The sequence below is a fragment of the Cydia strobilella genome, chromosome 7 (genome assembly GCF_947568885.1).
Source record: "Cydia strobilella chromosome 7, ilCydStro3.1, whole genome shotgun sequence".
Taxonomy (NCBI): Eukaryota; Metazoa; Arthropoda; class Insecta; order Lepidoptera; family Tortricidae; genus Cydia; species Cydia strobilella.
Genome location: NC_086047.1, coordinates 20,478,963 through 20,505,023, shown reverse-complemented (window position 1 = coordinate 20,505,023; position 26,061 = coordinate 20,478,963). Strand labels below are relative to the sequence as shown.

At 38.3% G+C, this 26,061-nt stretch overlaps 1 protein-coding gene across 1 annotated transcript in view; it reads left to right on the top strand.

Annotated features, from left to right (window-relative positions):
- Positions 1-3,152: 3,152 nt before the first annotated feature.
- LOC134742634 (uncharacterized) overlaps positions 3,153-26,061 on the top strand; it is a 34,745-nt gene continuing 11,836 nt past the window's right edge. Inside the window, exon 1 of the mRNA XM_063675811.1 lies at positions 3,153-4,949. Coding sequence (XP_063531881.1) covers positions 3,637-4,596 — 960 coding nt within the window. The 5' untranslated portion in view covers positions 3,153-3,636 and the 3' untranslated portion in view covers positions 4,597-4,949. The remainder of the gene's footprint in view (positions 4,950-26,061) is intronic.

The window sequence follows — 26,061 nt, the reverse complement described above, 5'->3', positions numbered from 1 at the left end:
CATTTAGCGCTGCAAAAGTTGGATTCCGATACAATTAAATTGTTCGAAATTACATACCGCAAAGAGAAAATCCCCTCTTATCAAAATTTGATTGAATTTGTTAAAGAACAAAATAAAGTTTTATCTCGTTCGCCAAATGCGACAATTAATAAACCGGTTGATAATTCTGCTAAACAACGCTTGTTACAAAAATCTAAGTCTTTTGTAAACACAGATGCGGCCAATAGCACAAGCGCCAGCGATAAATGTTCATTGTGTAAAAATAAACAACATGAGCATTTATATTCATGTCAATCTTTTAATAAAATGACACCGCACGATAGGTTCAATTTCATAAAATCAAACTCTTTTTGCAATAACTGCTTAAGTGTGAAACATAAGACATTAGCTTGTACTTCCAAGCATCATTGTTCTCATTGTTCGTTAAGACATCATACGATGTTACATTTTAATACGAAAGAGAAATCTCACTGCAACGTTAGTGCAGTGGTATCCGCACCCGCTTCTAATAATTGTTTTCCCGCAATAACAAATAATGTTGTTACTCCCGCATCCGCTATCGCTTATGACTCGACCCCAGCCTTTTCAGCTGTACGGGCCGATAACCCCGCTCAAGCTAATATAGACCCTACAATTTCCGCAGTTAAGGTCGAAAATAGCTTGCCGCCTCCTCGTGAGGTAATTTCCGCGTCCATCCGCACGATGGCATGTAAGGACAATAGTGGTCCATGCCTAACTACCGCTTTACTCGCAACCGCTAAAATTAAGGTTATTGATTCCTTAAACCGCACGCATATCCTTCGCGCATTAATTGATCCGGGATCAATGTCGGATTATATTACTGTCGCCTGTTGCAATCGCCTTGCGCTTGCTATAAATAAACCGCTACACGCTACTGAAGCCTCTGGCTTGGGAGAAATAGCTCTCGAGACAAAGGGCAATACCGCGCTCACCTTTTCATCTTTATTAGATGATTCACATAAATATTCGATCCGTCCGTTGATAGTAAATCGTATAACCTCACAGTTACCCGACTCGCGCGTAAATAAAGAGGTTATTGATTTTGCTCGCAACTTACCGCTCGCCGACGGTGGCTTTTCGGAACCTGGACCCATAGATATACTCTTGGGGGTTAATATTTATTGCAAAATATTACTGTCTAGGAAAATTGAGAGTTCGGATCCTACAATACCTACCGCGCTAGAAACGACCTTAGGGTACGTAATAATGGGTGACGCCGCTATAGCTAACCCGCCCACCGCTTCTCGCACGCTTTGCGCGTTTACTAGCGATCCGCTTCATAGGCTCGTTGAGAACTTTTGGACAGTAGAAGAGATACCTTCGCGTACCTTTTTGAGTCCAGAAGATCAAAAATGTGAAAATATTTACACTTCTACCACTGTCCGTAATACTGACGGCAGTTATACGGTGGACCTTCCGTTTAAAGACAATCCTCAGACATTGGGCGATTCTTTTAATACCGCAAAAAGGCGTTTTTTACTTTTAGAAAAGAAATTCGCTAAAAATCCTGATCTTAAGTCTGGATACGACGAAGTTATTCACGATTATCTTGATAAAGGTATACTCACCCGCGCGTCAACTGATGACGAATCTAATACTCGTGGATTTTATCTACCGCACCACCCTGTATTACGCAGCGATAAAATAAGTACAAAAGTGAGACCTGTCCTAGACGGAAGTTCAAGGACAGATACAGGTTTATCTTTAAATGATATTTTACATACCGGATGTAACCTACAGGCTAATATTTTTCACATTTTATTAAATGTGCGCATTTATAAAACAGCATTTTTCGCTGATGTAAAACAAATGTACTTATGCATTTATGTGAACCCTTCGCACCGCAAATACCAACGGATTTTATATCGGTTTTCTGATACCGACCCGCTCGAAGTGTTAACGTTCACGAGAGTGACGTTTGGACTTCGACCTTCAGCCTTTTTGGCAATTCGGACGTTACGTCAGTTAGCGGCCGATGAGCGGCACAAATGGCCGAAGGCAGCCTCTGTGCTCGAAAGAGATGTCTACATGGACGACCTTGCTTCTTCTGCTTCTTCACCCGAGGAAGCTGTTAAGATAGCAGACGAATTGATCGCCCTTTTCAAAGCAGGTGGATTTGATTTACTCAAATGGTCTTCCAATTCACGCGAATTGCTCGAACACATACCTGAGTCGCACCGACAATCTAAATCTATTTCCTTCGACGATGGAAGTACTTTTAAGGTTTTAGGTTTGAAATGGTTACCTGCACGAGACAGCTTTGTTTTTGATATCTCGAGTCCTCCGTCCGTTTGTACCAAGCGCGCCATTCTTTCGGCTACCGCACGCCTGTACGATGTCTTAGGACTCGTCGGCCCAGTTATTTTGTACGCCAAATTGATAATTAAGCAGCTTTGGCTTCGTTCTATCGATTGGGACGAAGAGCCCCCCTCGCATATTGTTAAGCAGTGGCAACAATATTTAGCCGAGCTACCGCAAATATCTCGCCTTAGTTTTCCTCGACATTTAGGCATTGAGATGAGGTCTCAAGTTTCGTTGGTTGGTTTTTCCGATGCCAGCGAATCCGCATATGGGTGCGTAATATATTCCCACGTCGTGAATGGCAACGAGCCGCCTGTGGTCACGTTGCTTTGTTCGAAATCGAGAGTAGCTTCCGCTAAACCTAAAATTACTCTTGCTCGTTTGGAACTTTGCGGGATATTACTTCTTTCTAAACTTCTTAAGGAAGTTCACGACACCATGTCGAATAGGCATAAAATAAATAATATTTTTGCATTTTCAGACTCAGAGGTCGCCTTATGTTGGTCGGTCGCCTCTCCACATAGATTTGACACTTACGTTGCGAATCGCATTTCGCAAATTCAAACCAATATTTCACCTGACAACTTATATCACGTTGCAGGCTCGCAAAACCCCGGTGACTGCGTGTCACGCGGTCTTACTCCTTCCCAATTGCTCCAGCATGGGCTTTGGTTTAAAGGACCCGCTTGGTTATCACAACCTACAGAGTGTTGGCCTATACAAAGATTCGTTCCGAATCGGTCACACCTGCCCGAGGAGAAAACCTTGTCCCACGTGACCACGGAGGTTACTAAGATTGAACATCCTCTATTAACGCTCGCTCTCCGTTGTTCTACTTGGAACAAACTTCTTCGAACTACTGTTTATGTGCTTCGTTTTCTGAAGAAGCTACCGCGAAATGATGTAATTACCGCTAATGACCTAAATACCGCTGAACTTAAAATTATAAAAGCGGTACAAGATGCACACTTCTCAGCTGACATCAAGTCCATTGCTAAAGGACGTAAATGCTCGCTAAAGTTACAGAAACTGTTTCCTTTCCTTTCTGATGGGATTTTACGCGTTGGAGGTCGCTTATCGAACTCATCGCTGGATTATGGATCTAAGCACCCTATAATTTTACCTAAAAAAGGTCATATAGTAGAATTAATAATTGATTTCTATCACCGCAAAAACCTGCATGCAGGGCCTCAGCATTTAGTTGCTATATTAAAAACTAAATTTTGGATTATTTCCTCGCGTCGCATTGTTCGGCACCGCACTCAAAAATGTAACCGTTGTTTTAGGTTGAATCCTAGACCTACTTTTCCTCTTATGTCAGATTTGCCGAAATGTCGTTTAGAGCAATGCAAAGCCTTTATGCATACAGGTATAGACTTTGCTGGACCCCTGTATGTTACTCCTTACCGGAAACGCGGCATACGCAGCGTTAAGGCTTATATATGCCTTTTTATTTGCCTTGTAACTAAAGCCGTTCATATAGAATTGGCCTCAAATCTAACTTCTGCATGTTTCATAGACGCTTTCAAGCGCTTTCTATCGCGACGAGGTCCCTGTAACTTTGTTTACTCGGATAACGGGACGAATTTCGTATCCGCAAAAGCTTATTTTAAAGAGCTTCACGATGTTTTACAATCGGACGACTACTATAAGTCTTTCAGCGACGAGCTCGCGAAACGTCGTATCACTTGGAAAATGAATCCTCCTACCGCTAGTCATTTCGGAGGTATATGGGAAGCTAATATAAAAAGCACTAAGACCTTACTGTTTAGAGTCATAGGAAAGCAGATCCTAACCTTTCAGGAGATGGAAACCGTCCTTACTCAAGTAGAAGCTTTGCTCAACAGTCGACCTTTGTATGCTTTAAGCTCGGACCCTTCCGAACCGCTCGCGCTTACCCCTTCTCATTTTTTGACCACGTCTCCGTTGGAATTTTTACCCGCGGCTGATTTATCTGATGAACGCCCCGACTTACTGTCTCGGTTTTCATTAATGGACTCGCTAGTGCAGTCGTATTGGAAGAGATTCAAAACGGAGTATTTACATAATTTGCAGCAACGGGAAAAGTGGAATACTCCCTCAAATCCAATTAAAATTGGTACCGTAGTAATATTAAGCGTTGATAACGCCCCGCCTTTACAATGGCCATTAGGAATCATAACCAACGTCTATCCTAATAGCCAAGACGGAGTCGTACGCGTGGCGGAAGTTAAGACGAAGACTGGAACGTATAAACGTCCCGTCATACGGTTATGTCCGTTACCGACTCAATAGTAGTCTTATGTTTAGTTAAGAATCTTAGGTTTAGTTCACGTCTAATATAGACCAATTAAATATAATACTTAAGTTAGCTTAGCTTATTCTTGCGTTTTACGTAACTTACTTAGTTATTAGCACGATTGTTGTGCTTTGTTATTTAAACCTTTTTTCTTTGGTTTGGTTTGTGTTAGGTAATTTTTTTGTTTGAATTTTTATTACGAACTTAGCAAGTAACTTGGCACAATGACCATATGCCGCGATTATATTATTATAGTTTGAGCACTTTTGCTCTCCCCTTCCTTTTCTTTGAAGGGTTCCTTCAAGGCCGGGGGGATGTTGAGTTTCAAATTTGATATTTTTTGTTTAAGGTAGCTATTTTTTTTCTTAATACTTTAAAAATGTAGGTACTTGTGAAAACGCTCTAAACCCTTCCAAGCTACCTATCCCTTGCCAACGCGCACAAAGCCGTATCGCCGTCTCGTTTTACGGCACTTATATGAGACGCCATCTTGGCGAAGTCAGTTCCCGAATTGATGCTTGACTAACAGCATCGTCTCTAATTTGAATAAATCAAAATGTGTGAAAACTAGCAAAAACTGTTGAACTGGAGTGAATGTGATACACGTGATTGACGCTGAAGTCTTGGTGAAAGTTTTATGAAGTGCTGGCCAGCCGAAGAGACACACAACGAGCTCCAAAGGTATGTGCGCAGGCATTTCTTCTAACACCCTTAATTCTAAGCGTCAAACAAGTACTTCTCGTTAATTTTAGATACAGTCCACTTAATATTTCAATTCCCTTCTGGTGTCTTGAGGGCTCCCATACATATCTCCCCGCATCTTTTTTTTCCGCTTAAATATTGGTATAAAGGCACTACCAGTATTCTTACATTAGCAGTAGGTTTTTACGTTGATTACGACGTTTAAAGGAAACTAATATTAACACTCATCAATAAGTAGTCATGAATTGGAACAAGAATAAATTTAATAAAATTGGAAAAGTAAAAAGCACTAGTTCGCGAAAACCAACTTTCCGCACGCTAAACAGCTACGTAAAGTAGCACTTTTTGAGCAACTGTATTAAAAAATAAAGTACGTAGCCTAAACAATTCCCCGTTTGTATAAAAGTCCCTCATTCTGTTTCACCCGATATTGAACCGGGTCACTCACGTATGTAGAATTGTACAGTCGATGATTGCTCGACATGTTATTTATGTTTATGCTATTTGGCTTGTCGGATTTCTCAATCCAGTGTTCTTATTAACAATTAGCTTTAGTGGAATTAACTCTTGGAAAGACAATTTATTATCTACTGTTTTTGTCAATTCTAGCAAGCGTTTTAAGCAATGTGACTTGAATATTTATTTTGTTCATGGAACATCACATATTGTCATCTATTTTAATTTGCAAATATAAAATAGTACTAGTTTCAAATAATACAAATCAAAATATGTTACCACAATTATGAACCATTATGAAGTCCATTACCATTATGAAGCACCACCACCAACACCACCACCACCGTTTTCGACCATTATAAAGTCTGAATTAAACGATTTTTTTATACAAAATAATAAGTTTTGTTCATAATTTCGTGTATTTTATTCTCTTTTTTTTATTTTGAAACTCTGATCATAATATTCATTAGAGTTTTGAATGATTCACGGTTAGTTTCACTAGACTTATATTGACCGGGATATATACCGTTATTAGTATTATTGTTTTTGTTTTGTGTTTTTTGTTTTTGTAATATCGGGAGCTCACAAATAATACAAAAGGTAATCACGGTCTATATCCCGGTCAATATAAGTCTAGCATAATATTCATGTTTTCTCTTACATTTTATTCAAATGTTCAAAAACTGCTGGCAAAGTTTGAGATCCGGCGGGTGTGCGCAACCGCGTCGCACGCGCACGGCGACGACCAGCCCGACCTCTCCAGCCAGTTCAACAATACCTTTTTATAACAGGATGGTGGCCAACAAGCACATGTACCGTCTGATGCAGTCATACTCAACCTGCGCCTGCGGCGGGGCTTTTTTAGGTGGCCTACCAGGTGGTTCTGGTATAGATAGATAAATCTTAGTAAATTAATCTTGCGGCCCTAAACAAAGGTTGAGTTTGGCTATCAGACCAGCCACGGACGGACCTCTCCACATCGAGTTCAATGGCTTTTTACACAGACACAGACTGAATTGATTGTAGTTGAAACCATTGTAGGTACTTGTTCCCGCAGACGCTTGAAATTTCAAGATAGAATGCGTTAAGGCACTTCAGAAGGAAGAATACCGAAGGGGTCGCCGGTATTTTCTCTCAGTGTTTGTGCACATTTTAACCCGTTTGAGGCGTGTCCATCTAAAGACGCCGCCTTGACGTTGTGAGGGATGATAGGAAACCTACAATTCGCATTGTCTTCATGCAAAGTGGAGGAGAAAAAGCTGAAAACTGGGCCCCGTGACAGCAGCTGAGGACGCAACCGAAATTTAGTAAAAAAAAACCATTTCATTACTCCCTAATGAAGCCCATACTCAAATTATATAATAGTAAGTAAAATTCCTAAAAAAATAGTAAAAGTAAATGTTTAGTGCCTGCTGGAGCCGGCGCCATGGGTCTTCGCGGCGGTAACGGTGCTCCCGCGCGTGTTACGGCTAGGCCAATCGTGCCGGTCGTGTGCTGGTAGTCAGTGCCAAAAAACCAACAACGCAGATCAGATAGCTTGAAAAGTAGGGGTTTTTATACCATGTGGTTAACAAGGAAAGTATAAAGCCCTATTAGTAAGCCGCTATCGTTAGGAACTTACGTCGCTATACTTAACCTCATATCTGCAACAATCATTTGATGGAAATGTCGCTTTTATTTCATTCGGAATACGGGTGTTTTTGTCATCAAATGAGTGTTGCAGATACGAGGTTGAGTAAGTATAGCGGCGTTATGTATGCTTGCAAATCCAGCCTCTAGCCAAGATAACAATCGTACATGGACAAACGCCAAACGAAAAGAAAATGGATGAATGACAGATGTTGCGAAAAGTCACGCGACTATTTCCATAGGTACGTTGTTCAAGTTTAAATTGCCGTTTTTTTCTTAACGTTTGTCATCATGGATAGGCCTCCAGGGATTTCACATGCCTCTTTTAAAACCAATTCTTTTTGTAGAACTTATGCTTTATGAACTTTGCCTTATGCTTTAAGAAAACCTTTTTCTGTTTGAGTTTACAGTTGGCAATATTAGGTATGTATGAATAAATACACCTCTTTTCACACAAATAGAGACAGACGAATAAAATCTTTCAAACGCTACATATTTGTATTCCCCCATTGTTTCCCACTGCAATGTATTCGTGCTGCACCATTGCTGAACAAAGGCTACAGAAGCTAATACAAGTATCCTCAACATTATTTGGCAATTTGTAAACTTTACTTGCATTGATATAAGGTATAGAAATGGTCAGTTAAGAAGCCGTTAGTACAACAGCACCGAAAACATCAAGTCAATAACGAATGTGTTGTGTACGGTCGAGTTCACAAATATCTTTAAAACCCAAGTTCCAAAAATGTACACGACCTTAATTGTCAGTGTCTAAAGGGGTCCACTGACTATCAGTCCGCCAGACGATATCGGCCAGTCAGTTCCGTTCAGTGTCCGGCGGACTGATAGTCAGTGGGCCCCTTTAGAGGCGTGTAAATAAATTTTCGGAATGTCGGCTTCGGCTTGTAACGATGTTGGTGAACTCGACTGTACAATGAGAGACGGTTCAGAAGATACAGAAGGATTAATAATTATTGTGTGAACTTTATTACGAGTATAATAATGGTTATCAAAAATATGCTCCGACAAGCAACCTTATAAGCTGGCCCTTAAAATAAGTGGGATTGTCTACATTTAGATAAGTTTTATTTGTAGTGTTAATTAAACCATATGCAATTGCATTATCGATTCATCGTCAGTTTATATACTGCTGTCAGTGCCATGTTTGCATTCCAATTGTTAGGTTAGGTACCATGTTCAAATTCAAAAGCACAAAATGTAACAACGTCTGTAACGCATGATTAGTATTCGTACACCGTTGTCTTTTTATTACACACAGCATTGTATTATCGCCAGGCATGGACACACCGGCCAACAATCACTAAAAACTGTGTCTACATTCTCTCCACTCTAGTTACACAAAAGAAGATGCCCTCTCCATATATCCCTAAGTCCTGGGATCGAATGGGGGAATTATACGATCCTATACAGAGCGTCGCGTTCGCATACTGATGTTGCGATATCCCGTACATTCCGAACCACGAAATCTTTCTTACCCGAAATGTAGATTCGTTTTGCTGAATCAACTCATTATACGGGCTTAAAAATAGGACATGTTGAAGCGAATCCTTCAACAGATTCTGTCATCGCTGGTATTCACGAACTTACCATGCGTATTGTCACAGTCCGTCCAATATAAGTCAGACCTCTCAGCTAAGGATTATTGTGACAATCTCCAAGTTCAGTTTAAAAATTACAATTCTATTTTAGTTTACAGACGCGTATAACGGTTTCTTGGAATAGCAGGACAGGAATCAATCGTTGGTGGAACGTTTAGGGACGTAGAGAATGGCGTGCGTTTTTGCGCGCGCACTCCGGCGCATACCAAGCAGCCGCGGTCGGGAATGCGCCCCTCGCCCCGCGGACATGTGAACAAATTCAATTCTTGAACGAAATAATGACGAGAGAAATGCGATTTATTAACAAAGTTGACACGAGGTTAAAGAACAGAGGTGCCTATTACAATCGAAAATAGAAGAGGGAACACGTTGGAATACCTGTTATACGTTGGAATTACTAGACTACCACAGAAGGGAAAGTAGAAGGAAGAGAAAGAAGCCAAAGGGCATACATTGTTCAAGTAAAAATTATCGTCGTCTCGTATCAAGGAGTAAGCTCTGGCTAAAAACATGGAGATATTGTTTCACCGAGAGGAGCGCAGATCTTAAGTTTCTGATCATGATTACAAAGTTAAATAGGACTTAAAACTTAAGGAACTCATACCATGTATTAAATCAAGTCTGGTATCGATCTCTAAAAACCCAATTTGCAGCGCAGCTGATAGGTAAGTACTTTCGAAGTTCCGTGGCAGTCCGCGTATATGTTCATCATAAGGTTTATTTTGCGAAGCCACGGTGCGCGCTGTTGATTCTCCCGAACCACGCGCGGAATGACACTTAATTGCACAATGTCGTTTTAAGTGGGTTTTAGTGTTGATTAGTTCGTCAGCTCTAAGTTCCACGCGGACTTACAATACAATAAAATGCAGATACTCTTTATTGGAAACCTCAATACAGAAAACACTACAATGAATACAGCAACTCAAGAAGAGGTAAACACTTAGCGGTTTCACTCACGTATTTTTAGTTAGTTAAGTTAATATGTCTCCCGATAGTTTAAATTCGAACAGGCCCTCTTGTCGCTAAAAGCGATCTCTTCCAGACAATCTTTAGGTAGCGGAATTTAATAAATGTATGTAATGTCAGTAGGTGTTCCAGATGCAGATAGGTAGAAGAAATCCAGCACACTTAGGACTTCATTTTATTACTACTGTAGGTACTAACCCTTTTGGGCGTGTCATTACGTTTGTTTTTTATATTAAAGCTAAAAAGTGAAACAATTACTGTTTTTGTTTTGTTTCCACGCCTTACGGAGGCGTGATAACCATTAACAATTTCATTGATATTCGAACATATACCATTTATTTTTAAGTCGGAATTAGGTATCCGAGATGACCAGTAATCATGACGTCAGAGTCTCGTGAATGAAGGGCGGACAGTGACGTCACTGATGGATGTGACTGCTTATGTCACCAGCTTGACATGTTGCCTAGAGACAATACTCGTAACTTGCATAAATAAAATACTCTGCAGAGAACCAGTATGCATAATAAGTTGTAAGACCTGTAAGAGTTATTCTTAGATCATGCGTTACCTATTTTGCCTATAGCAATATATTCGACTATAGTTTATATGACCAGGTTAAACCTATGTGACCTTTTGGAATTTAAGACGTGTATGTTTTAAAGCGTCGCAAAAAAAAGGCAAATGGTCTTAGAGATGAAACTTTCTGACCCGAGAGACTTCGATATGTGATATTCGATTGGCGATTGTATTTTACTCCTCTAAAGTATTGAACTCATTAAAACGAATTACTTATACGAGTCCAAACTCGAGGGATTTACTAGTATACCTAAGTACCAAAGAATAATATTATTGTATTGTTACCTGGATAATAGGATGGGTTATATTTACTTTATTTGATTATATTTAATTAGGGAGCACAGTTCAAAAAAGGTGCCATTATTGCACGTATTTTTATTTTATTTTCCCCTCACTAGCTCCGAAAGCCGTCTTTTATCCTTTAAAACAAGCGGGGAAAAACGCATTTTATCCACTAGTGGGGAAAGTAATATGACCTTGGATGGAGCGTGTTTAAGTAGCTTTTGACAGATAACAAAACATAAAATGCTCATAATAATGGTTCGTTCGATATTAATTATCATTAAATAAATGGTTTGAGAATTTATTAAAAATTACCAAATTTAGATTTGTTTAATAATTTTAAGTCATACACCTTATACCTATAATTCCATAAGAAACATTTGTTTTTTTTTTAATGATGTTGATTGTAATTCTGAACGCACAAGTTGAGTCGATGCAATTTCAAAACAAAAAATTTCTCACCGACTCTGACACGTAAAAATACACAACTTCCAGAGTTTTCTGTTATAATATCGTATTATCGTAAAAAAATTAGTGATTCCAGTGATGAAGATAATCTAACGCCTGTGGATGTTGCACTTTCCTCGCTATAGTGAGGGGAAAATTTTTGTGTTACACACGGGTGCAAATGTATTTTACTTCTCGTGTGTTGAAACACTCGCTACGCTCAGGATTCTATTTTAGAACCACTCGTTTCGCTCGTGGTTCAACTATAGAATCCTTTCGCTTGCTCGTATTTCAATTCCACACTCGCTGGTAAAATACAACTTTGCACCCTTGTATAACAAATAACTATTTTAGCTTGATTTTTACTGCCTCCGGATTATAGTTTTCGTTCAATGTATTGCGAAAAAAAAAATGTTTCTTTTAGAGTGCTTGTTTTCAATTTTATGGCTTTGAACCTTTACCATGCTATTTCGAGCCAATAATGGTATATCTTTTTAGCTAAATTTTGATAAAAGAGACAATACATAGATATACTGTGCAAAATGTAATAATATTTCCAATATAAAAACTTTAAAATGGATCCGGAGGCAGAAAATGAATTCAAATTGCAAAATAATTTAAAATACTTACTGTTTATTGGCATTATTATGCAACTTTTTATAACTGTGCCCGAAGATAACTAATACTTTTTTTCTCCATAAACGAGTGACCCACCCTACTGGATAACTTACAATGTATTTGCAAAGTTTCATATCCAACGACAATTAGGTACAATACAATGTACGCTACAAGTATAAAAACTTGTTAAAGTGATACAGTTTTAATTGTTTTCGAAGAGAAATAGAGGTATACTAAGTATTTAAGTAAGTTAACAATTCGGTAAAGCAAAATTGAATTTAGTAAGTACAAAAATACGTCGTACTAAGGTAAGTACCAGCTTCATTATAATTCACATTACACTCGAAAAGATTGTAATCGTTCTTGTGGTATGCATGCGGAATTGTGTTGTCACTTCACAGCTTTAGTGACCGATAAAAGTTAACTTACAAGTGGAGCGTTGTGATCTTTATTTTGTTATTGACAGTTAAGTGACCCTTTATTTTGTTATTGACAGTTAAGTGACCCTTTATTTTGTTATTGACAGTTAAGTGACCATTTGCGGCAATGTGGCTCGTTATTTTTACAAGCTTTTATGAATATTCCTGTTTATGAAATTTTTGGTTTAGTAGTAGTAAACTCTTTATTGTACCAAAAGACATATTATAAATAACATACAATTAGTAAGAAGTACAAAGGCGAACTGATCCCTGGTTTAGCATGTTAAGTTTAATAAATTTTATGACGAAATTCTAATACCTGTATGTATAAATAGTTGTCTATGTTATTTATCGAGTACTTAAGTAAGGGCATTTATTTGTGCATGTGTTCATCACAAATATTTGTTCTGCATCATGGATGTTTTCTATCTTTATTTGTCTTTATCTGTCTATTATATATATCGTCGTTTAATACTATAGTACCCACAACACAAGTTTCATTGAGCTTACTGTTAATGGGGCTAGGTTGAGTTATATGTAAGATTGTATTATAATTAATATATATTTATTTATTTAAGCTGGCGACTTTTTCACCAACTTAAAAACAGTCACATGAAAATGTCAATTTCCTGTAGTATAAATATTTCAGGGACGATGGCGTCAATGTTTACCTACTTGTTGGACCAGCAATTATAAAACAACATTACCGACTTGGAAACTGTGAAACAACATCAAAAATGCTGACCTCATACTTAAAATTGTGTTGATTAATAAAAATAAAAATTAGAGTTCGTCTAAGCTAACTTTGCACCGATTTGAATAGTGTAAGATGATACATTTGTACGACTAGGTCTTCGTCTTCGAAAGTGCTTGTTGCTAGCCCTACTTGAATAAAGAATATTTTGAATCTTAAATAATACATACGCTCTAAGCCAGGATTCGATCCCATGATTTACATGAAAGTCTCACACCTTAACCGCTCGGCGGCCACTCGACAAATCTCCCTTATCAGCTTGCCTTCGTCGCGTCGCGTCGGCGCGGCAAAGAGTGTAACACGGTGGCCGCCTGCAGCCTGCTAATGCGCTGTAGTCGGGATAATCGCACGCTGAAACAAATGACTGGAGCATATTACGCACGTAATTAGATCCCCGTAGTGTTGATAGCTCTTTAGCTTTATGTGTCAGAGAACCTGCATAAAGTTTGTGCTAAAAATGTTAAGGTATATGTCAAGAGCCGGATCAAGCTGCATGGCATTTGCAATGACAAATTGTGGACATAACATCATTGATGTTAAATTTCTATGAAACTATGAAAAGTATAAATTGACAGCCCCTCACTTCTGTTGAAATACATGCAAATTTTGCTCAGACATCCTCGTTTCTTTTTCCCGACACCCAGGTTTAGATAGCTTAAACACCCACGTGACAGCTGTTCGTATTCGCCTCACCACTGCGTAGTTCGGTGGTCGGTAAATCCCAGTAATTGGTGAAATTCCGTCATAGCGGTGCGTAGTCGCGATTGTCAGGCGACGCGTTGCGCATACGACACTAGTTTAAAATATTTTGTACCGTCTCTTAGCTCCTTGCTACTGTAATTTGACCTGTACATGCGTAGCAAGTGTGGGTAGAGCTAGTTAGGTCTTATTTGGTCAGCTTGTAGTGAAGTGGTGGTGTAAAGTTTATGAATTGGAAGTGAAGACCGTGGGAGACCAGCGCGTGCGCGGCTCGTGGAGTCGTTGGTGAGTTTTGACCTGAAACTGGCGCCCTAGGTCTGCACTATAGTTAGGTATAGCATTGGCTTCTTGGCAACATGTTTTCTGATAAAACGTAGCTTGGCTTTGGTCATTAGGACGATTAAATAGAAGCTGATTTGGGGCATTCCAGAAAAGTTTCGAGTATGTGACGCTATTTTATTAAAACTATTGTATAAAGCCAAGAAGACGATATTAGGCATGTAAATGTTTGATAACTGCTGTTTGATAAATTCAACGGTATATCCTAACACAGATTTCTGTAGGTTATTAAGGTAGCTGCCGACAAAGTGGACTTTATTGTGAAACGCCCCATTTTTTGACACTAGGTATGATGTGTACATAAAATCTTATCAATAACCATTTCTTTTCAGGCGTCTGAGGTCTACATATCATTCAGATGGGCATACACATACAGGGTGTCTTTAGCCATTGGACAAAGCCGAAATGTAATGCATTAGGGTATTTTGAATCAGTATACAAAGCATCATAACAACCAGTGTAGCGGTTACGAAGAAATTAACAAATTACGATTTTTTACTTTTTCTGTCGGAAATGATATACAATTCGGATTACCAATGCGTTAAGAATAAAAAGTATCACATTTCATACCACTGTTGTTGAGACCCCAAGCCTGAGACGGATGCCAAAAGCGATACCTTCTTGAAGCCTTGCACGCTTCGGGGGCTCAATATATCTCGTCACGTCAACCGCTCAACAGATCGAGACTGATGCCTCCACAACACAATACCACAACGGTAACACTATTTATAGGAGTATCGTTTTGACGGACATTTCGCAAAAATAAAAGTACCAAGAACGCAGGCGCGAAATAAGAACAATAGCGGTTTAAAATACAATGAGTGCGCTCAAATATATAACGCGACATTCCGAACACGAGCGCGCCTTTTTTGTTTTACTATTTGTTGGACTTATTAATAACGTGGCTTGAATTTTCAAAGCATACCCACGCAAGGGTCGAACCCACGCACGGACCCTTAGCATGCGCTGCGGCGTATGTGGTCGTGATCCAATGAGCAAGTAATGCTGCTAATTCTGATCGTGGACGCCTGGCCTAATTGCTGCGGTCATCCTGCTTAACATACATTACAATGGGAATCAGCCCGGGCCGAGCCGTCTTAGTCTAACCCGCTAAGAAAGCTCCACACTTCTCTAGGATTCTGGTTCTAAAGCGCTCGGAAGAGTACTCTAGTTTGCTTGAACGATGACGCCCAACGAAATGGTGCTTATGACGGTTCGCTGGGAGTCGTGAAAGCTAATTTCTGCAAGCATACGCAAATTGTCTAATTAGTGTGGCGGCCGCAGCCGAGTCGTGTTTTAATAAGAATCACATGCAAATGTTCGGCTCTGTATGGCGCGCGCGTGCGCAAACGGATGCCTCCATTTTATGGACATTTACGAACGAAGACAACATTTTTTGCCCTTCGCAGGTGCTGTGTCCTCGACAGTGCTATTTACAAAATCCATGACAGCGCGGACCAGTAAGTAAGAACTCTGACCTCCGATACGCATGGTTGTTACAGGGGATCAGACTATAGTGGATGCCAGGTGATGCAAACGTTTTTGATGTAGAAAGGCCCAGCGAATACCAAAAGAAACGAAAATGCGGAATTCTTGTAATTTTTAGCGACGTCGTCGTCAACTTTAATGGCTAATAAGGAATTAATTTACTTACCAACGTGCAAATGCAAGTTTTATGATGCTTATCAAGAAAAAAAATGCTGGTGACTGGTGTTAAAACACATATATAAAGGAACACATATAAAGGAATGACCAAGAATCCCTCCTTGACTTAATTATGTGTAATGAGGAGGACCTATGTACCAAGGTTGAATACCGCGCTAACATAGGTAAGAGTGATCACTTAGTATTACTAGCTACTATACAAATTCAGCTACAGGACAGAAAATGGAAAGTGAACAAACCACCAAGGAGAGATTATTTAGCAGCCAACTATGAACAAATGATGCAAACGATGTCGGCGGATAATAATCAAATAAGTCATCTGAATGCGACTACCGCCTGGCGAGACTTTACGCAAATATAAATATATGTTTTATTTAAATAAATAATTGAAATTAAATTTCTAGGTAACTCTTTCTCGAAATTAATGAAACAGTTAAAGTATCAGTAGGTATTCCATTAAAATATTTACAATTAATGCCCGAAATCATTAATTCAAACATACCATGCATTGTAGGGTACCGCGCAAATACCTACATATCTATGTACATGTCAATCTCACTCAATTTCACAATCCATGTGAAACTTCCTTGGCTATTTTTATATTAGAATAAAATAGAATAGAATAAGATTTTATTCGTAAGCACAAACAAACAAGACATTACATAATATAAAAGAAAACATAAAATAAGATTAAAGTGCCACGAAATGGCCTCATCTCAGCATGTTGCTGGTGACTTATATACATGCATGCATGTTGCTGTTATGGTGTTGGTGGTGATATTATTGTATTAACCACTTGGAACTTATTTATTAATGTCAGATCACTCGACAAAGCCTAATAATATATTTGTTTAATGCAGTAAGGTTCGTTATTGAATGGGAAATTAAAACACGTCCTGTTGCTATGATTTTTGTAATGCGACTAAATAAGAAATGCATATATAATGCTATCACGACATATGATGATAGGTTTTGTGTGCGCGTTAACAATATTGTTGTTTACTTTTTCCGGGTCATTATACCTACATATATTTATAAAGTATGTTATTCGTCAGATTTCAAGGGATCTTGAATTTTTTTGATGATCAGTTGCTGCGTCTATGACCATGCCTTACGTCCTACCCTATTATTGAACTCGTCGATTGGATTTGTTAGCGTCTCCGCCAATACATGTACGGACACGATAACTAAATAACGATTCAAATATCATAGTGATATCAGTATATCTTCGAATTGGCCTAAAAACCATCTACCTATCATACAAGATTGAACCGACTTCTTCTAGTTGGTTATTACCAGGCCTTGACTATGTCTCACCGCGCAAGGTGTGATGATTAACAATGGGGAACAAGCGTGATGCTCTACCGGACGGACGCTTTCGAGAGACGTGCGCGCCCTTACGTGCTTGACGTTAGGTTCCACCATGTTTTTATACGAGAAGCACTTCCTGCTCACGATTTCCTTTAACATCTTGCAAATCAAGGTACCTACAAAGGATTGAGAATAGCTGCTTAAAGCTATTTTAAAAATCTCGTCGGAGTTGCAGGCGTAGCAAGTATTGAGGGTAGATAACCAGATATAGATAGCTGATCTGAGCAATTAACTTCAGTTAAATGTTCTAAGAACAAAAACCAAGTCTTTTTGTGTATGAACTAGGTAGCAAACGACAAGAGCCGACTAATTGAAAGCCAGTATCTTCATGAGTAACATCATAAGAATAACTTTTGCTTACACGCACTTAAGGAACCCCATGGCATTGCGCAAAGGAAACACCGCAGAAGGGCTCAGAGTTCAGAAAAACGAGTTTTCCTCTCACCACTCGGAATAATATGAATACAGCCATGTGCAAATATATATTTACTAATATGTAGCAGTTAGGAAATAAAAATTAAGGGAAAACTAGACCTTAGGTTAGCAATATTCGAACTTCTTGCTTAAATAATATTGGAAGTAAAACTGGATTATTTACTTCGTAGCAAATTCTGCAAACTGGAAAACCTAGTGAAAATTATAATTGTGAATTGTGTATAATTATTTCAATTTAGTGTCTTGCCTATTATTTTCAATCGAAGCTTTATCTACACCAATGTCATCCAGAAAATAAAATAGGTATGAAACTTTTTTTAAAGACGATCATCCTCGCAGTGTACCTATAAATACTAATGGTCCATCATTCGAACTAAACATGTTATGGATTTTTGACCGATTACTTGAACTGTTTGGTTGCTGAGAGCTCTGATGATAGTTGTGTGATGAGCACAAATATGTATATGTTTCTGTTCTGAGTCACGGGTGTTTCCTATGTATTTAAGTATATATAAATATTTATATATTAAACATATCGCTGTCTAAGTACTCACAACTCAAGCCTTATTGAGCTTACCGTCAATTTGTGTAATAAGATTCTATATATTTATTTATTATTTATTTACACCTGCAACCTTCTTAAAACCTTACATTAACTGAAAGTCTAACACCTTTAATAATTTGTCCAACCATATACAACCGGATATAGACGTTATGTGCACAAAAACAAACTCCATATATCTCCTTTTACGACAAAGGTATATTTTCGAGGGTAATGATATTCAGGAGCCGTGTGAAGCGACGGCTGCCTCTGCGCACGTCCCTTAGACGTGCTTCCTGCGTGTTCAGGGCTCTTCGTAAGGTTGTATGTATATACAACCCTTATGTACACTTACGTCCTTTTGTGTCATCTAGTTCTTGCTATAAACCCGAAGGAGTTGGGGACACGAGAATACGTGGTGCTTTTTTTATGCTGAACTTTTTTGAAGAGTTCCGGTCATTTGTCGTGATCTCTTGATAAATATCTAGCTTATATACTTACATGAGTTGTCGCTTCGGAGTATATTGGTAGGTACAAAGCTACCTCTTTAAAGGGTCTCATTTGAAGAATTGAAAAAAAAAATAACAAAAATGATTTCTAAAATGAACGGCCTAGTCATAAAAAAGTAAGCTTAGAATGCTCACATAGATAAAAACCTATTTATAATAAGTATGTATAGTAACTTTTAATCTTAATAAATAAGTATTAAATTTTAAATAAATAAATATAATTAGTTTAAGATAGGCTAAACTAATTTATAATAAGTTTAACCATACCTGAAGTGTGATACCTCACATATAACTTATATATTATTAAAAGGTTGTCGTTTACAAACAAGATATATACAGTGGTACTACGTAAACGAAATTAATAGCTAGCTTAAATCTAAAATAGGCCCTTGAGGCAGGATGCTGGCGGCATTTCCTCGCTGTATCGCAATGCTGATACGTTGTGCGAGGAAGCCGCCAGCTCTTCGGTCACCAGTTACGTCAACCAGACGCTTCGCGATTTCTGCAAACAACTTGTGCGCGCTGGGACCCCATGGACCTAGTTTTATTAAAATAATTGTTCCTGAGTTTAAGACGTATCTTAGTGCCCATGTATTTATTAATTCAACTTTGCTGCGACCGAAATGCTACGAGATAACTAAAGTGTATTCATGTCTTGAAATAGAATTACAGTACGATTATCCTGTAAGTATATTCTTATAGGCATTAAGCACATTTGAATGCGCACCGATTTACTTATTATGCGTTGTATATTTTGACCGGCCACCTGGTGGTGACATTAGCATGACAACAGGATAAAACACTGGATATGGCTTGCACTTACTACTTAAACAACTGTACCTATAAGTTTAAAAGAAAGCAGTAGAGTTACTCTAAAAAGTAGTAAAAAGATTTACAAATTCACTCTAGCGGAAAACCGATAGCTCAATAGAAGACCATCAACTTATCTATTTTGTCAAATTACTTTTTATTTGTACTTAAATCGAAAGCAATGAGGGCTATCGTTTTTTTGCTCACCAGTTGGCACCTCTGTTGATGGTGGTCCAAAAGACTAAAGAACAGCTGTCAGTCTATGGATGGTATAGAAAGGATGCCAATCTCTTAAGGCAGAATTGTTGCAAAAGGGATCGCTTTTAGCTTTAAATAATAGTTCCTAATCTCTCCGGTGGCGCTAGTTAGGCTCTGGGACATAAGGCAATAAATAACTCGACCAAATTACGTAGGTTGTTTTTGGTAGTATTTCGGTGTATGGTGGCGCCGCCTAATTACTGTTTTTTGATGGACACTTTTCATACATAGAGATTTGGCTCCTTTATATAGTCTCCATGTGTCAGTCATTGAAGTGACAACTGACATCTGACATTTCGAACTATGGAAAAGACCACCATCTACACTAGCGCCCCTAGCGGCGAATTCATACGCGTTAGCCCTCATTGAGGGGCTTTCGATTTAAGTACAAAAAAAAAGTAATTTGTGAAAAAAAGTGAATTGTGTTTTTAGATTTTCAATAGTTATTTATTTATTTATTTATTTAAACTTCATTGCACGGAAAAAATATAGTTGCAAAAGGCGGACTTAATGCCATACGGCATTTTCTACCATTCATACTACTATTTGTGAATTACCTATGTCATCAATTCACTAGGTATACAAAGCGCCCAAGTAGCGACTAGCGTATTCACATCTAAAAGCCTTGATCGAACACTGTCTTAATTAATACACCTAACCTCAAGTAAGGTTAATACAGGAACATATTTTCTATACGAGACTAGCGCAATAAATGCTCCGTCGTCGGCCCTCGATGAATAATTAACAGCATGACCACTCATGCCATGCATTATTGCTACTTAAGCGCAAAGTAAGTTGTTTTACACTAAATGGTCGTGTTATATAATTCATGAAATTAACATTAAGTACCTAATAATTATTAGTATGACAATTACAGAATCAGTATGCAACTATGCAGCTGCCACATTCGTCATATCATAAGCGACATTAAGTCCGATAAATACCGATTAATATCGTTTCACTACCTGCAGACCCTGCAGATGGTTTACAGAATTTTTTCAAGATTAGTGTAAAAAGTACTTCACCGACGACGCAGGGGGTAGAAATACTTGAAATTAGATTATAGTAATGGATACATTTGGCTATTAGAGTTTTGAATGATTCACGGTTAGTTTCACTAGACTTATATTGACCACGACTTATATTGACTTATATTGAAAGGTAATCACGGTCTATATCCCGGTCAATATAAGTCTAGTGACATTTGGCTATGTTAAATAACTGGAAAATATCTAGTAACTTAGTACATTTTGAGTAAGAATATTAAAAAAAGTCCCATGTGTGTTCTGTCATATGTATCAGAGAACTTCTAATCAGATAAAAATTGCATAAAAATTAATCAAGTTTTTTTTTCAGAACTCAATTTCAATCGCAAGGCCAAAAAAATGTAGAAAAAACAATATGACGCAGGCACTATCCAGCAAATTTCTAACAACGTTTTCTAGTTTTTTCTCAACTTTTTTGGAACCAAAAAAAAGTTGAATGTTTCCAGTAAAATCACCAATTGTGATCGTGTTGTTTTCAATAAATCGCCATATGAATCTCAATATATACATACGACGAGACTACGTCATTTGTCTCATTGCTATGGGTCCTATTTAGCATCATTTTTAGTTTCCATAAAAAGTTTTAAAGAGACAAAGATTACGCGTTCACTACCGCCTTTTTTCCTGTGACTTTAGGGTTGAATTTCGTTTGAAAGGGAGTTTTTTATTGGTGGTTGAGTGTGTGGATGATTGACGCTCGGCCGGCACTCGCGGCGTCAGCACTATGAATTACAAATGGCCGCCGCCTGCCATATATCAGTGGCGGAAGGCGATTACTCTTATCACCCATATTCCATACTCACCTTCATTGCTTTTCCATTTGAATCGATTACCTACTATTTGACGTTTTTCTTTTGTAAGACGTACAAGGCTGCGTTTCGACCAGATGTGCTGCGACGGATGTGATTGTTAAGAACCAATAGAATAACTTCATTTGTTTTCCTCGCTCAGCATGCAGACTATTGGTTCTTAAAAACATGTATATCACTCGCAACGTACTCGCAACACATCCTCGGACATCTCTGGTTGAAACGCAGCCTTATTACGATGACATGCGACATGCGATTATTTACTTGACTGAAACTTCTGTCATAGTTAAATTTATTTAGATTTAGTTAGATATACGGCAGCACATAAGACATTTTCATCCCCTATCTGTAGGTAACTACATAGATAAGATTAGATTAGATATATTTATTTCACAACATATGATTACAGTACAAATTACATTAATGTCAATTTATAAGAATCTACATTGTGATCGTCAAAAATAAATTTAAATAATAGCAAAATAATCCAATATTAATTTCATTAATTAAACATTATATAAAAAACTTCCCCTGAGAAGGATCGTCAAATAGTAACAATAATAAACAAGGAAAATGTCAAAAATGGTATGCGATTATAAATTATACAGTTATGTCAAAAAATTCACTTATTGAATGTAATGGGTTGTCCAGTAAAAAGTTTCTCAATCGACGCTTGAATGTTGTATCGGATGGTTCCGTCCTTATTTCTGCAGGTAATCGCTCATAATAAGTCGGACCGATGACACGCGGGTTCTTTGCTGCAAGTGCCATGCGACGAGGAACTGTTCGTAATCGACCTGTAGTTCTAATGTTTATGCCAGATACCTCGACGCGTTTAAACAAAGATATTTCTAACATACATAATAACTTCAAATAAATATAATGAGTAATGTGTCATTATTTTGTGCGTCACAAAAAGGTCTGCATGAATGTCTAGGCTTCACACCCGCTAGTGTTCGCATTGCCTGTTTTTGCATTATAAATACTCGATTGGCATCCGTAGAGTTCCCCCAAATGAGTACACCATACGTCATTAGTGAGTGGAAGTGAGCATAGTAAACCGATTTTAATGAAACGTACGAAATAAGGGGTTTCAACTTCCGCAACGCAAAGACTGCACTACTCAATCTACGTTCGACAAATTTCCTATTTTATTATATATCTAACAGTATCTCGAGAATAGTTAAAAGTTCGTAAGAGTGTGTGTGTGAACTAGACTACCGTTGTTTAGATTTAATTATTGTAAAAATAACGACAGAACCACAAAGTGTTTTCAGGACTTACGAGCCCGGTAACGATTTTGGAGCATAAATAAATTGATAAATTTGTAATCGTTGAAATTATACACGTTTTGTTACGTAATATCTTAATAACAAGTATTGGTTTTTATTTAGCACGTCTCCTTATCTTGCCTTTTAATAATGAGGTCGCGAGCGTGCGTCACCGGTAATATATGAAGAGAAGGGGTAGTTTTTAAAAATTCATCAAAAAATTATGGAGTTAAATTATACAAATTGATGTATAAGAACAGTTTCAGAAAATTCGATATTCAGAGAAATTGTCACTTGTTTTGAAGTAATTTCTGGAGAAAATTGATTTCGTCTAACTTTCATTTACACTACTTCAAAGTCATAATAATAAAAATATAGTCTGTAAAAGGTGGAGTACAGGATATGTGTAATACAAAATTACCATTTTTAGCCATCCAGACTTTACGAAATTTACAAATAAGAGCGACAAAATCAGTGCTTTACGCGCATTTACCTAAACGTCCATCAGAAAAAAAAATCATTAATAATTTTGTGAGTCTGTTTTCAAAAAATGTATCTGTAAAACAGCAAGATGAGAAGACAAGCTAATAGAAACTAGTACTTGTTATTTCTATTACGTATCAAAAGTTGTACAATTTCAGCGACTAAATCTATCAATTTTACATTTTTTGCGACTAAAATCGATAACGGGCTCTTTCCTACAGGCAGGTCACATGACAACGAAAACAAAAACAGGCGATAAAAAATTATGGTGAGAAAACTGTCCCAACCCCAATAAGTCTTGGTTTCTCCTTTCGATTAAAAATCCACATGGTAAAACGTCTTAGGATTATTTATTAGCTGAGTAAATTACACCTCGAATTTCCTTATCATGAACTGAAATAGATGACATATAAAAGTGACTAAGCCGGATGGCTTGGCTTGTGGCGGAGGCCTGATTCGAGCCGGTTCAGCTTATGAAGCTAACGCCCTGGTGGACCTCTAGCTAGACTACCCCGTCACGGCGGTACCCGTCCCAATTTTTTGACCAATTCAAAGTCTTTGAACAATTCTAAGGGCTAGCAGTACATGCTTGCACTTCATATACGAATCCCTAGGATGCTTCGTGAGGGCAACGAATAGACGTAGCCATTGAACTATTATTACTACCGTATAGAACCGGCACAGAGAACCAGTATTTTGGGCCATGAGTTGATGTTGTTTTGACATCAAACCACAGAAGCGGAGCGTGAATCTCGCGACCTAAACGCGTAAGCGCCATTTTGGTCGCGTGGTACAGGTTGTGATTGCGAAAATTTCATTGTTTTGTATGGCTTCTATAGTAATAATAACTCAATGGACATAGCATAATAAATCTGATAATGGCAGTGTGACTGCATACTTTGATGAAGCACCGTACTTTCACGCTACCCTACAGTTTTCGTCGGATGGCAGCACGCTTGACCTCGCCACTCGACCATTGTCCACCACAATTGCCCAATTCCCATCTCTGCCTCCCTCCCACCACACCCACCACATGAGACAAAACATCGGGACATTTCTACCGACACTGCTTAGGATTCCAGCCGTGCACAGAAATTACGATCGTCGCTTCCTTGCTCACTAAAAGGACGTAAGTGTACCATAAAGTGTTATGCACTATTGTTCTTTTTAGAGTGGGGGTTTGCGACATTGGGATGCAGCAGGCGCTCGCGCATGTATGGGAACTTCGACGGTTAACGTGAGGTTACAAATAAGGTGTTATTTTGTTACTCTATTGAACTATTTAAATATACTTTTAAATAAACTGCTTTAAACCTATTGTCTGTGTATGATAAGGATCCTGACAGAATTTTTAGTCATCTTAAAAAAAAATAGAACGTTTTTTGTCTACTCTAGGATCTAGAGTCTAGGTATACAGCACAACCGAGGCCACGATTTTTGACGACCACACAAGTGACACACGTATGAAAGGTTAAATCTTACTGTTGCATGATCTAGTCCAGAGGTCACCAATTAGTTTCTTCAGGGGTCACCAATTAGTTTCTTCTTCAAATAAAATGACCATCGCGGTCCGTTTCTCCTTGACTTTATTAAATAAGCAAAAAAATTAAATAGGTCGGCGGTCCGGATGCGTTTGGTGGCCCCTGATATAGTAGGTAAACACCTACTGTAAATAATGTAGGTATATCTGAACTGAAATAAATGTCATACACTAAAAAAATACCCTCCGCTCCGGTGGCCGAAGTCGGGGTCGCCGCAGGGCGTTCAGCTAATCTTAGGCCATCCATTTATAGAGCATATGCAATCTTTGCTAGGCTAGGCTTTAGGATATTCTAAGGTCGAGGAGGATTCGGATAGGAGTAGGTATTTCCTCGTCTTCATTCTGCTTTAATCTCATCTTTTAACATAGTTTTTCCTATTATTTGAATTCTGTTTTACTAAGTTATACTAACGGTTCCTAAAATGTAGGTACGTACATGTACGTGTCGCGGACAGTGATTGCTGATATCTGCTCAATAGCAAAGAATCACCTAAAAGACAGCCGACTTATTGTGGACTCTGCTACAACGGAATAAGATACAGTCAGTAGTCAGTTACTAAAATGTGGGTGGTTGCTGACACTGATAGCCGATATAGAAATCTCTGGCACCGATCTCTCGGAGGCGGGTGTCATGCTAATGGGGTGCTGTTAACTTTGATTGAACAGTTTTACGCGGAATTCCAGGGTGACTAATTACCTACACCCTACATGTAGGTAGGTACAATGATCAAACAAACGTGACAAAGTGTTTACCTACTTCTCTACTCCGTACTCTCTGTATGTTCAGAGGGCCACCAAAACTACCACAAAAAACTAAAATCGAAGTTTCGTTATTTTCATGGTAGGCCCTCAGACACTAGTCGTACGCAGATTAAGAGTCGCAACAAGCTGGGTTCCCCATACAAACGTAGCTTCAGATACCATAAAAAAAACTTGTTTTTGCTCTATTTCATTTGTGTTAGAAGCTGGAGCTAATATTAAATTGTTACTTTATGTTTATGTTATTGTCTTACGATACAAATAGAATAGTTTAGCGATTGAAAAGTAGTTTGAATTGAACAACCACTTGTATAATAGGTTTAATTGCTTATGAATAATTCGTACAACCATAACACCGCACTAACACGAGTAACTGCGGTGTGTGGAATGAATATAGGAGTGCCATTAGAACTCTAAAAAGCTGTTATGGATTTGTTATAACTTTGGGAACAAATAAA